Source organism: Ictalurus furcatus, chromosome 4, assembly GCF_023375685.1.
Source record: "Ictalurus furcatus strain D&B chromosome 4, Billie_1.0, whole genome shotgun sequence".
NCBI lineage: Eukaryota > Metazoa > Chordata > Actinopteri > Siluriformes > Ictaluridae > Ictalurus > Ictalurus furcatus.
Genome location: NC_071258.1, coordinates 20,107,526 through 20,121,229, shown reverse-complemented (window position 1 = coordinate 20,121,229; position 13,704 = coordinate 20,107,526). Strand labels below are relative to the sequence as shown.

Genomic DNA, 13,704 nt, shown 5'->3' with positions numbered 1-13,704 from the left:
ACCTGTCTGATCTCTGATTGTTAGTACACCAGTGGTTTCTTTCTTTTTCAGAACATTTCAAACTGTTGTATTGGCAATTCCCAAAGCCTGTGCAATGGTTCTGACTGATTCTCCCTTTTATCAGCTTCAAAATGGCTTGCTTTTCTCCCACATACAGCTCCCTGGTCTTCATGTTAATTTATCCTTTTTAACAACAAAAGCAGTCTTCACAAAAAAAAAAAAAAATAGAGTTCAAACCAAAAGTAGACATTCAGAGCTATTCTTTTTTCAAACAATCATTTTAACACCTGGGCAACAAGAAACAATTGTCAGTCATACAACCCCGTTCCCAGAAAAGTTGGGATGCTGTGTAAAATGTAAATAAAAACAAAATGCAATGACTGGCAAATAATTTAAGCTTTATATTTAATTGAAAATAGTACAACATATCAAATGTTGAAACTGAGAAATTTTATTGGTTATTTTTATTTTTTTCTGAGAAATATATGATCATTTTGAATTTGATGCCAGCAACACAGTTCAGAAAGGTTCGGACAGGGGAAACAAAAGACTTTTTTCTTCCTGCAACTGCCTGCTTGGAAATTAAGCTGGAATGTGAGGAATATTATTTTGGCACTGTTTATCTAGCTAAGAGTAAAAAAAAGACCACAGCTTTTTGTTTGGTTCTGTGGATCCCCCAGTCTCAGTGCACACATGTAGCTCAGTGCACTCCTCCCACAGTGGGTGGGGTTATTTTCTGTACTATTGCAATGGTAAGCACTTACCTTTATATTAAGTTCCTTGGCCACTAGACTGGGACTAAGTGGAAGTCTGCAGTTTTCCCTCTGGAAAAATAACTGCACTTCTTCTAGGCCCTCCTGGAGCACCACCTTCAGAAGTAAATAAAAGATTTGTTGTGCTTGGGAACAGTTATGCTTAGTACCATACTATGGTAATCAAACGAATAATGGTAATCAATGAGTTAGTTTGACATTTTTACAATCAACACAAGAAAACACTTATTAAACTGGCAAATGCAATATAAGCTAAGGATGTGCTGAACTAAGCATGTAAAATGAATAACCAAAACTGTAGTATTCAGACCTCTCAAAATGATCTTAAGCGCAATAAGCCTGGACAGATGCACATACAGGGCAAAGGTCACAGGGAAAAAAAAAGTCCACTTTTGCCAGTATTAAGGTCATCAAAAATTGCTAGGAAGGTAGTTATAAGAATGAGGAGATGAGTCATGGGAGTTTCAGAGGTTAATCTGTGCAGTAATCTTAAGGGGACCTGTACATTTTCCTCTGACAGTGAAAGAGGTCCCAGCTGCAAAAATTTGAAAACCCCTGCCTTATACTGTCAGGTGGTTTTGCAAGCCATGTAACAACATTGTGAATCCCTGACTGTGGGGGAAACTGTTGGCCAGTTGGATGGTTAGCTATACTGTACTTTAATCACATTATTTACACCTACAGTATGTTACCTATGTGCTTGATGTGAGGTCCTTTTATCCCTTACCTGTCGACTTGAGCTGCTGGATTGGCGCACTTTTTCTGCCAGAGTTCCCAGCAATTGCACAAGGCGTGTCTGCTTCTCAAATTCAACTCTTAGTCCAGCACCACACATGCAAAGCAGTGCTCCAAGCACATGGCTATAGCGCTGGCCAAACACAGGCTCCTGTATTGCATCCCTCAGCAGCCTGGAGCCAATTAGAATCAGTCATACATTTTCTCTCAAAAAAGCAAAAACAAATTTATTATATGTCTTGAATAAAAAAGCTGGTCTAATTCAGTATTAACCAGTAAAGCTGGTGTGCAACGTTGACATTTCCTTGTGCTCGAGACAACAGGAACATAACCAAGGAGTTCTTTAGATGTCTTTCAAACTTTAGAGCCTTGAGGGTAGGAAGGTGAAAAAATGTTTATCAGCACCACTAAACAGACAATGGATTATAGATGTTATGTTGCAGATGAGAAAAATGCAGAAATGGGATAAAGCTATGGTAACATTTTGCATGCTGTTAATGGGAACCTGTACAAGCTGAGGCAAGTAGTCAGTTAGCTCATCATCACTGCAGATCTCAATCCAGCTCACAGCCATGGCCCGAACTTCTGTATCGGCAAATCTAAAATACAAGAAAACTATATCTTAGTTGTTGTGATCTTACAATACAATGACTAACAAAACTTCTTGAATGTTTATTTGTACAGAATTGTGTTACTACACTGTTTAAAGTTCAGTCTGAGGTTTAACAACATGGTGACAGTGAGAGAAAAGCTAAATAATAGTAATGAATACACAAAAAAAGCAGAATTCCTGGATCAGACCCCATACAATGTGAAACATTAAACAGAAAAGCTGGGCTTGCTAAACAGATGGATCTAATGAATATACTTGATTGACAGCTCTCTGCCATAGACTCTCAAGCTTCTATATCACTTATTTAAAATAATGGTGGACAGTGGGCAAAAATAATACAACCATTTTATCCACCATTTTTTTTTAATTACAACTTATTTTCATGTTCTTGTGCCACACAAACATAAATTTTTAGCAGAATTATTTGTGCGTAGATTTTTTTGGCAATAGTTATACTAATTTGTGATTATCTCAAGACTCCTATACACAATAATCATATATCTAACAATGCATTTGATACTTTTGGGGTTCCTTTAGCGTCTCGCTCGTCATGGTTTCTTCCTTATTAAATCTCAGGAAGTTTTTCTGCCACTGATGCAACTGGCTTGCTCATTAGGGATTTCAAAACCAGCGTATGGGTTTTGGAACGGACTTACAGTGGATATAAAAAGTCTACACACCCCTATTAATTTTTTTTTCTTCCAATTTCAGTGACATTATCAAGAACAGGACATTCCTCCAAAATTGACAAAGCACAAGACGAAGACTTATCAGGGAGGCTGCCAGGAGACCTATGGCAACATTAAAGGAGCCGCATGAATATCTGGCAAGTGCTGCTCACTCTCTTTCTGTACTATGGGGTAGGGTGGCTAGACCTTTCTCACAAAAAAAAAAAACCCCAATATCCAAGCCTGCCTAAATTTTGGCATTACGTACATACAATCACTCAAACCATGTGGCAAAATGTGTTAGAGCTTTTTTTGGGACAATTCTAAAAGATGTTCGGCACAAAACATCTACCCAAAGAACACCATACCCACAGTGAGGCATGATGGTGGCAGCACTATGCTATGGGGCTGCTTCTCTTCAGCCGGTACTGGGGCTTTAGTCAAGATACAGGGAATCATTGATAGCTCCAAATACCGGTCTATTTTAGCAAAAAAAAAAATCAAAACCCGGCAGGCCTCTGTTAGACAGGTAAAGATTAAGAAGAAATTTATCTTCCAGTATGATAGCAACACAATGCACAAGTCCAGGTCAACAAAGGAATGGCTTCAGATGATGAAGATACACATTTTTGGAATGGCCCAGTGAAAGCCCAGATCTAAATTCTAACAATTGTTGTTTTTTTTTAATTATGAGGGCAAGGAAGAGTTGAATAAAATTGACAAATCATGAGGTGCTAAGTTAGAGTCTTACCCCAAAAGACTGAGTGTATTAAAAGAAAGTTATTTTTTAAAACCTAAAACTTCTCCATTTGTTTACTGCTACATCACACTATATGTCGGAAAAGATCCGATATGATTTATCTTTTATTCATTTTCATGTCAGAAGAATCTGCTATTTTAGCAGGGATGTGTAGGCTTATTGTATGTTGGTGATAGATTTATTCACCAGTTGGCAGTTTGTCACAATACTGGCCACCCTGGTTGCATCACCAGTGTAGACTGCTAGGCGCCCTCTGTATTCACTGTATATTCTATAGATATATATATAAAAAAATGCATATGACAACATGTGCAAGATTTTTAACAAAAGGACTTCATAAATTAACATAGTTTTATAGAAATCTACTTGAAAATAATCTAATTTCTTTATGTGATAACGGTTACATAATTTTACCCAAGATTAGCAAATATTACATGATGCTAGGGTCAACATTACCCAAATTATAAAACATGGATTTAATGCTCCTGTGGGTTGTGAGCTACTAGGGTTGTAACCAAATACTAATACATTATTCGGACTGAACAAATGCTGCATCCTAAATGAATATGAATACAGATATGGACAGGTGTATTAGGTTTTGTTTTGTTTTTTAAGAGAGAATGCCAAAAACTTTCCCAATAGGTGTGGTTGTCTCAGGATGAAATAAATAAAAAAATTGCAAGAGGTCGAGGTTTTTTCTTTGTTGTTGACCTTTAAAGAACAGGTCACACAAGCCTGTACAAAAAGTCAAACTAGCAAAACTAACCCAAAATGTTGAAGAAAAAGACACATAATTCTTTTCTCATTTCACTTGGGACATGGCAACCCTGCTTGTGGGACATTCGTGATACTCTTAGTAATACTAGGAGATGCATTATTCGGTTTTATTCCAGCATAAACCCTGCCTTTAGGGCCTTTCACACTGAGTGCAATTAAGCGACGTGAATGTACGACACAATCAGTACGTTTACATGGACAACAATAATCCAATATTAACCCGATTAAGACAATACTCTGATTAAGAAACTACCATGTAAACAGCGATTATTAATGACCTTAATCCGATTAAAGTCATACTCGAAGTAAACACAAGTCGAATTAAGACATGGAGTATTCCTATTTTAGTCGCATTATTGACGTACACTACAGACATGTACACACCTTAATCACGTTATTAACGTCGTGTGGGAGTTTTCGCCACATTTTGCGACAGGACATATACATACACAGCAGTGCTCAACCGTTTGACAGCAAACAGGAGAGCACGGCTGCGTCTGAAACCGTGTACTTACTTACTATAGAGTAGGGGAAATACATGTATCTCGGCTACTCTATAGTAGACAAGTATTCAGTTTCGGACGCAGCCCACGGCTTCAAGCAGTCGTCTATTTGCATGTATAGCATGACAAATAATTAACTGCACTTGAATCTTTCGTAAAATGAAAAATAAAAACACCCAAAACTGTATACGGTACCATAACAAAGACGAACTGTATGTAGATATGTGAAATTCTGGAGGGACCGTCGGACAGTCTAAAGTAATTCTAATTACTTTGAAAAGAAACTCTTTTTCAGAATATCATACTGGCATTATAATAAACTGCTGCTTAAAGGATACCATTTTGACTCACAGCAACAGTCAAGAGTGTGTCCCAGACTTAGTAGACATAGTATAGTCTTATGGCAGGTCAAGTGAACTGTTCTATATTCAAAAACTTAAGTAAATTTCAAATAATTTTATTATACAGCTGTTGTCAACTGTAACCTAAATAACAGTTTCTTGATTTGGTAAAGGCAATACTCTTTTGAAGTCGGCTTACTCGGTCATGTTCATGCTAGAAGACAGAAAGCTATATTGTTATAATGTGTGTTTATTTATTTATTTATTTATTATTTATTTATTTATTTATTTTTACACACAGCAGCCCAATCTTTTCAGTATTTGGCAGTGTTTCCAGGGCACAGTGCTAGGGTTAACCAAGAAACAAAAAGGCAAAACAAAACAAACAAAAAAATGTCCGGTACTGACCATACGGACCATTCCGTTCTAATCTGAAAAATGTATAGGAATATTCGAAGCACTAAATAGACAGATACAAATACAGATAATGGCATTTTGTAACATCCCTATGAGATACATACTTTGAATCTAGCAATTCTAGGGCACACACAGGAGAGAGTGGGGGCCAGTGGTGTAGGAGTTTGTGGATCTCTGCAATGCTAATCCAATCCCAGCTGGGTGCACTGGCTAAGATCTTGGGAAGACTGTGCTCATGTCTTTGGCAATAGTAACGCTGGTCCCAAAGCAGCTGCATGTCTCCCTGTGTCAGTCTGCAAGAGAATAATAATAATAATAATAATAATAATAGCTACATGCAGCAATAGCAGATTCCACCTCAAGACTGCAGACCATTTCAAAATTGACATGGTAGAGAAATGAATCCCACAGATACAATATTTCAATGCATTTGGATCAATCAGATTTTAAGTTCATTTTTGTAGTTTTCCACAAATGATCCTTGTAGAGAAAAATCCATCATGTGGACATTATGGGTTCTTGAGACCTTTTTGTACCCCATGAGCAACAAGGTATGCATACCAAATTTCAGACATTTTGGACTGGTGGGGTCGAAATGCCGCTTTGAACGTGTCAACTATGAGGTGTGGCCTGTAGTGTCCACTATACTCTGTTTATGACCATGCTTTCTGAGAAGTGTAAGTCTAGACTCTAGTTTCAGTGTGCCATAGTAGAACAAAATTGACCAAGCTTCATGGTTCTGGACTTACTGTTTCTGTTAGCAGTAGCATTAGCTGTGGCCAAATTAGCCACAGAATGTCTGCCTAACAGACAGTTAGTCCACTCTTGCCAGAAAGCCATGGTGTGTGCGTGGCTCGAAGCTTGTATACGTGTGTAAAGGGCTTGTGCCTGTGAGAACTTCACAGCATTAGCCGAGCATGCATATTTCAGATGTTCAAAATAAATCTATTTTTCATCTTACATTCACCCATTTCTCAGATTTGTCACTTAACATTGTCAAGATTCATCATATGAACTGGTGATTGAATTGGAGCGTCCATTATATTAATAGCGGATGTGAAAAGCATTATTTTAGCATTATAAATTATTATTCCTTTTAATGTCACTCTTTTTTGGAGAGATGAGGTTGCCACTGCACATGGTAACATACTGTAGGTCAATGTTCCATTGATTTATGGACACAAGAAATACGTGCAACAGTTGTCAATTCACCAATATGTAATTAGTTTGGCCAATTTTTATTTGATTCCTTATTGCTTATCACCCTATAGAAAGACATGTATCCCACACATATGTACCACAGTTCAAGTCAATCAGACCTGGTTCATGAGGAGAAGATTTTCAATGAAGGGGAAAATCTATCACGGCGGACATGATGGGTCCCAATGGCTTTTTTGTTCCCCATGAGAAATAAGGCATGTATACCAATTTTCAGACATTTTGGACTTATGGGGTCGGAGGGAAAATCACGCAGACTTTGGGTGTGGCCTGTAGCGCCAACTATGGGCTCACGTAGGCCATTTGTGGTGTGGCATTTACTTGTGGCCTGTAGTATCAAATGTGCCAAATTTCAAAATTTTTTACCATTCAGAATTTTGTTATTGAGGAGAGTACACCTGCGCGGACCTAGAAATTTGAAGGATCTGGAGAGATTCTGTATGGAGGAATGGTCTTAGATCCCTTGCCATGTATTTTCCAACCTCATCAGGCATTATAGGAGAAGACTCAGAGCTGTTATCTTAGCAAAGAGAGGTAGCACATAGTATTGAATAAAAGGGTGCCAATGATTGTTGCACACCTATATTTAAAGTTTATTTTTTTGATAAACCTGTGTTTTGTTTGCAATTGTTTGATATCCATGAGAGCAGAGTATTTTTGTGAATTTTTTAAACAAAAGATCAAAAGGTTAAACAATAAAGACAAATTTTCACAGCCTTCTTTGCTCATATTTACCAAGGGTGCCAATATTAGTGGAGGGCACTGTATAAGCTAATCTGCTGTCATAGTATGTTATGTTTACATTCACAACATTTTTATTATATTGTTATTCTTTTGCACTACCTGTTATATGACTCTTCCACATTAGAACTGTGTACTGGTCGGCGTGACACTGTTACTTACTGTGCATACTGTCCTGTTTTAGTAGTTACTGTACTCTCTGTGTGTGCACGTAATAATGCAATTCTCCTCAGTGAGCCAATCATTTTGTTCTATGACTGCAATAATTTGGTGACTTGGGTAATTTATGGCCTCTTTTGCTTCTTTAGATTCATTTGACATTACTGTGTATTGGGAATTCTGACAGGAAATTCCATGCGACGTGCATGTGGGATCCATTCACAAATGGGATTTCCTGATTTTCCGGAGCAAGCGGAACACTTGGACATGTCATTCATATCTGTCACTGATGGTGTTGGAGTTAGGGGGTCCACATTTTCCCATTATTTTCACTGGGGCTGGAACAATGCCATTTTCCGGACATTTCCCGCAAATATTTCTAAACGTGATGTGTACGTGCCGGGTCAACTCCATAAGACATACGAGAGGATATGAGATATGAGCATGTCAGCCAAACGACCTCTGAGCTGTGACACCCATCGTTTATTCCTCATTCATTCTCTGTGGGGCAAAAACGTATGATGTTTTGTCCATAGTTTGAACATCTTAACTCGGATCACTTATAAAAGTCATAATTTTTTTTCAGTAAATATAATTCTAATGAGATTATTCACATGAAATTTTCACCAGACTTTGGTATTAACTCAAGAAATCCATACAAATAAAGAAATCCAAACATTAAAGTCCATAAATAAAGTTATGTGTAAGAAAATGGAATGACACAAGAAAAATGTATTGAACACACTAACTGAAATTTTTTTAGTACTTAGTGGAGAAGCTTTTGATTGTAATGACAGCTTTAAGACGCTTCCTGTATGAAGAAATTAATCGGCTGCAATATTCAAGTGCGATTTTGGCCCATTCTTCTTATCATAGTCTTGGAATCTTGTTCAACTGGATTCATGTCAGGTGATTGGCTGGGCCATTCTAACGCCTTGTTGTTTTTTTCCCTGAAACCAATTGAGTTTCCTTTGCTGTATGCTGTAGATCGTTGTCCTGCTGGAAGGACCACCCATGTCGCAATCATCCTGATGAATGGCAGCAGATTCATGCAGCAGATTCAAACAGTTAAGTTTGTAGGTGGAAGCATCATGATGTGAGGCTGTTTTTCATCGCATGGTACTGGCAGACTTCATATAATTGAAAAACAGCCTCACACCATGATGCTTCCACCTACAAACTTCACTGTTGGTATAGTGTTTTTAGCGTGTTGTACAATGACATTTCTTCTCCAAACATGGTGTGTAGTATGACAGCCAAAAAAATAAAATTTTGCTCTCGTCTGACCAGACTACACTCTCCCAGTATTTCATAGGCTTGTCCAAATGAGTTGTAGCAAACATTAATCGAGCTTTGACACAAGCCTTTTCTTTAGTAATGGAGTCTTGCGGGGTGAGCGTGCATAGAGGCCATGGCGGTGGAGTGCATTACCTATTGTTTTCTCTGTGACGATGGCACCTGCTGCCTCCAAGTGTTTCAGGAGCTCTTACCGAGTGGTCCTCGGCTCTTGAGCTACTCTTCTAACTATTCTACTGACTCCCTGGTCAGAAATCTTGTGAGGAGCTCCTGTGCGTGGCCGTTTGATGACGGCGTGATGTTTCCACTTGCGGATAATGGCCCTAATGGTGCTTACTGGAGGATTCAGAAGTTTTGAAATACCTCTGTATCTGATTCCATCAATATGTTTTGCAGCAATAAGGTTGTGAAGGTCTTGGGAGAGCTTTTTGCTTTTACCCATCATGAAATGTTTCTTGTGTGACACCTTGGTAACGAAAAGCCTTTTTATAGCCAATTTACTAACCCAGCTGATATTAATTTGCACAGATAAGAGGTATAATTACTTAATTATTTCAGCTGGTTCCTTGCCTTACCGAACTGCTTTTTCGTAGTGTGTTGAATACTTTTTTCCTGTCATTCCACTTTATTACACATAACTTTATTTATGGACTTTAATGTTGTGAATTATATATATATTTGCAGATTTCTTGAGTTAATACTAATGTCTAGTGAAAATTTCATGTGAATATCCTCTTATATTATATATATATATATATATATATATATATATATATATATATATATATATATATATATATATATATACACACACACACACACACATACACGCACACAAATAAATATATATATATATATATATATGTATGTGTGCGTGTATATATACACATACATACATACATACATACATACATATATAAAGAGTGCCGAAGCATAAAACAAATATAAAAATACAATGGATATTTGTGTACAGAGAATATTTTACCATATAAATGTAAACTCGTTTGCAACAGGGATGATGCGTTTCATTTTAGTGTTTTTATAGAGATTTCACTCCGCTCAGGAGAGCTTAGGAACAACCAGCGGCTAACCACTAAACACTAATACTTAAACACTTAGAGTACGTTTACATGACAACGGTGTACCTAAAACAGAAAAGTTTTTCCTTTGTGTTTTTGAAAAGTTTCGCGTACAAACGACAACGTTGTCAAAACAATCCCCGTTCATACGGATCCGCGAAAACGACTAAAAATGTATTATGCCTGCCAGGCCAGTAGTTGGCGATGTCACTTTGTAAAGAAACCCTATGCGCCTGTGCAAATAAACATTCACATCAATGTGTCCACCATATTGATCCGGGCAAGACTGCCCTATAAACAAATACAAGTAAACGGGCGAGCTGTGTTTTTTCTGGATAAAAAGCACAATGACGTTTACTTTTCTTAAATGATTTCAATGGTTTATGATCTATGTGGAGTACAAAAAAAGTTCTGTCTCCAGTTACTTAGAATCTCGATAGTAAGACTTGGAAAATTATTCACTGTCATAAGGAATTGTGAAAACTCACTTGTCAAGAATACATTTGGTTTATTTTTCTTGGTTAATAAATGCTGAGATGTCCCTAATGTAATATAATGTAATGTAGATTAAATGTGCATAAAGCTTTTTTCTTTGTGGAAATAGATTTTTCTGTCTTCAACCCTGTCTTTTAGCTTTTCTTGTGCTCCAGGTCAAAATTGTGTTAACAAAGCTCATTCATTTTTAAATACTGAAAAAAATCGAACTAGTGCAAATAGTGAGACACTGGCAGTCAGTCTGCTTTCTATATTTTATTAGCAATAAAAGGATACAGATATACTCCAAAACAGGCAATTACAAAGATAATTATAAGATTTTGAATACCCTTCGTCGGCGTAGATGTGGGTTAATATTTTGGTGGATGTAACAAATGCGTCTCTGCTGGTCATAGTAGTGATGCAGTAAATCTATACTTTGCTGGAGAAGTGTCAATAAACTCAAAATCTTGAGCAACACAAACAGTCCTGTAGTTTTGAATGTCTCGCACGTTGTTTTGAAGTACGCGCGCGCATGCCTATAGACTGAACACGTAATACGCATGCGCATGGCATCATCATTTTCACAGATTCTCGTTTTTGTATGTTTACACAGAAACGATAATGATATCGTTTTCAAAAACTTGTACTTTGAATCCCGCTTTCAAAAGTTTGCGTTTTCAGGTACCAAAACACTGTTGTCGTGTAAACGAACAGCCAAAATGCATAAAATGTTTTCCATTTTTAGTTTAAAATGTCGTGTAAAAGGCCCCTAAAACACTCAGACTTTCAACACTACTGTAATCTACTGACGGAAAAGATACAGAAAATAACTACTTTATTATACCAATGGACAGTAAATGTTCAGGCATATTTTACAGCTGTGTTATAGTGTATATTAGCTGTGTGTGTGTGTGTGGGGGGGGTTCTTGGTTGCCAGATCCTCAGACCCAAAGCCGCCCAAAGAAAGTCACAAACCACTCAACACTACTGCATAAATATAAACACGTTACTGGGATGTTGTGCCTTCAAGGACCGGTTCATTCTATTCTCTCTCGCTCACTTACACACACACGTGCACACAGCTAATATATACCAGGGCAGTCTTACACGTTTTTATTTATTTCCAGGATCAGCTCATTTTATTCTCTCACACTTTATCCATTATTTTCTGTATCTTTTCCCCCAGAAGATTATAGTAGTGTTGAAGTGTTGGTGTTTCAGTGTGAGTGTTTTAGTGCTTAAGTGTTTACGTAATAGTGTTTAGCCGCCGGTTGTTGCTAAGCTTTATGTTCTTACCTTTTGACCACAAAGCTGATGTTCTAACAGTGCTGAGTGAAATCTCTATAAAAACACTACTGGGTACTTTTTGCTTTAATAAGGGGGTATTTTATATACATTGTAGATGTATGCTATAAGAATACCGGGGGTCAGTTAGGAAAAACAGAGCATGAACAGTCCGAACAGCCTGAAGGACTATGCTGAGTTTGGTAAAAGCTCAAAGCTTGAAAGCTCAAGGAGTTATAACAGTCACAAATTTTTAATGCAGGTCAATTGGAATTTTGACCATTTTGAACTTCCATAACAGGAAAACTGCAATTACGATCAGTTAGAAAGATATAGTAACCCGAGTCAAAACAGGCTGAATGTCTTAACAAGTTTGATGGATGTAGCTTGAAAGCTGTTGGAGGAGTAGCATATAGAAATAAATTGTGTCAGAAGAAGTAGTAGTAGTAGTAGAAAAATAAGAAGATTAAATAGGAAAACAGTATGTTGGCTTTGTCAAGCCAACATAATAATTATAAAGAAGAAGAAGTATGGGCAATTATAATAATAATGCTTGCATTGCAAGCACAAATAATAATAATAATAATAATAATAATAATAATAATAGAATGTAAATTTTCAGAAGAAAATGTGAGTGGTGCTTGCCCATGCAAAATTCAACACCGACAAAGCTGCACGTTAGGAGGAGGTACATGTGTATACATGTATGTTGAAGCATAACTAAATTAACATATATCTGTAGCTGTAATGATCGTATTTAACTCAAGTTTTTAATATAATAGGCTTTATGACAGTCCGAATACCCATAACGCAATTCTCCTCAATGGTTTTGATATGTCACCTCTATATTGAAGTAGTTTTGAGATTCCACTTATTTTGGGCATTAACGTGCACGTGACATTACCAGAATACCCATAATGCAACGGTATTTATAGGTTTTTCTCATCAGTCTGGGTTTTTCCCACCCCCGACTTTGTACAAGTTTAGACAGGATCTAAACTTAAGATAATGCAAGCCAAATTTGGTCAATATTGGACAAAATTGTTGGAGGAATAGCAACAATGGCACTTAGATGGATGCATTTGTGGCATGTTATTGTAATTTTTGACCATTACATGGCTCTGTCACAAAATTTGTTGTATAGCCACAGGGCATGGTCCTGAAGTCGCCTACCAAGATTTGTGTCAAGGTTGCTGCCAAGTACCATCTCATGTCCTGTTTGGTGTCTTCACGGTCAGATTTATTGGCATATTATGGGCAAATTGGTTGGAGTATCAACATTGTTTTGATAGCTTTTATGCCAAATTTGGGGTTGACATGACATAATTTGTCAGAGGAGTAATGAAAAATGTCAAAAGTGTTTTTGACCAAATCCAAGATGGTAGACAGGCGGTACACTTGAATTTCAGATGTTGGTGTACATTCTCTTCAGCATACTCCAGGAAATTACAGGGAAATTACTCTATATTTAGCAAAATTTAGCAAATTCCTGAAATGATTAATGAAAAAAATGAAAGCTGTTACAGTTCTTGACCACAAAGAGGTGCAGTCATGAAACCTCTTGGGTACATTCAGGGCATGGTCCTGAAAATACTTATCAAATTTTGTGATGATTTGTAGATGCATTGCTGAGATACACCCTCTTATCCTGTTTTTTGCATTTGCCAGTGCCGTACAGGAGAACGGTTTTGAATATCAAAATTCAAGATGATGTGAGCCAAATTTGCTGAAGATCGGACAAACATTGGGGCAGGAGTAGCAAAAATGACACTTACATGTAAGCATTTTTAGTATGTCAAGTCTTGACCAGTAGGTGATGCTAGCAGAAAATTTGTTGCATAGCCTCAGCTCATGGTCCTGAAA

General features: G+C 37.2%; 1 protein-coding gene across 4 annotated transcripts in view; it reads right to left on the bottom strand.

Moving 5' to 3' along the window:
* The window catches only part of pik3c2a (phosphatidylinositol-4-phosphate 3-kinase, catalytic subunit type 2 alpha), a 138,374-nt gene that overhangs the window by 27,691 nt on the left and 96,979 nt on the right, over positions 1-13,704 (bottom strand). For all 4 annotated transcript variants that reach the window (XM_053623267.1, XM_053623266.1, XM_053623265.1 and 1 more), the window contains 5 exons: positions 5,692-5,880; positions 2,014-2,107; positions 1,782-1,876; positions 1,501-1,681; positions 765-869 (listed from right to left, as the gene is read on the bottom strand). In XM_053623267.1, the coding sequence (XP_053479242.1) occupies positions 765-869; positions 1,501-1,681; positions 1,782-1,876; positions 2,014-2,107; positions 5,692-5,880 (664 nt within the window). The remainder of the gene's footprint in view (positions 1-764; positions 870-1,500; positions 1,682-1,781; positions 1,877-2,013; positions 2,108-5,691; positions 5,881-13,704) is intronic.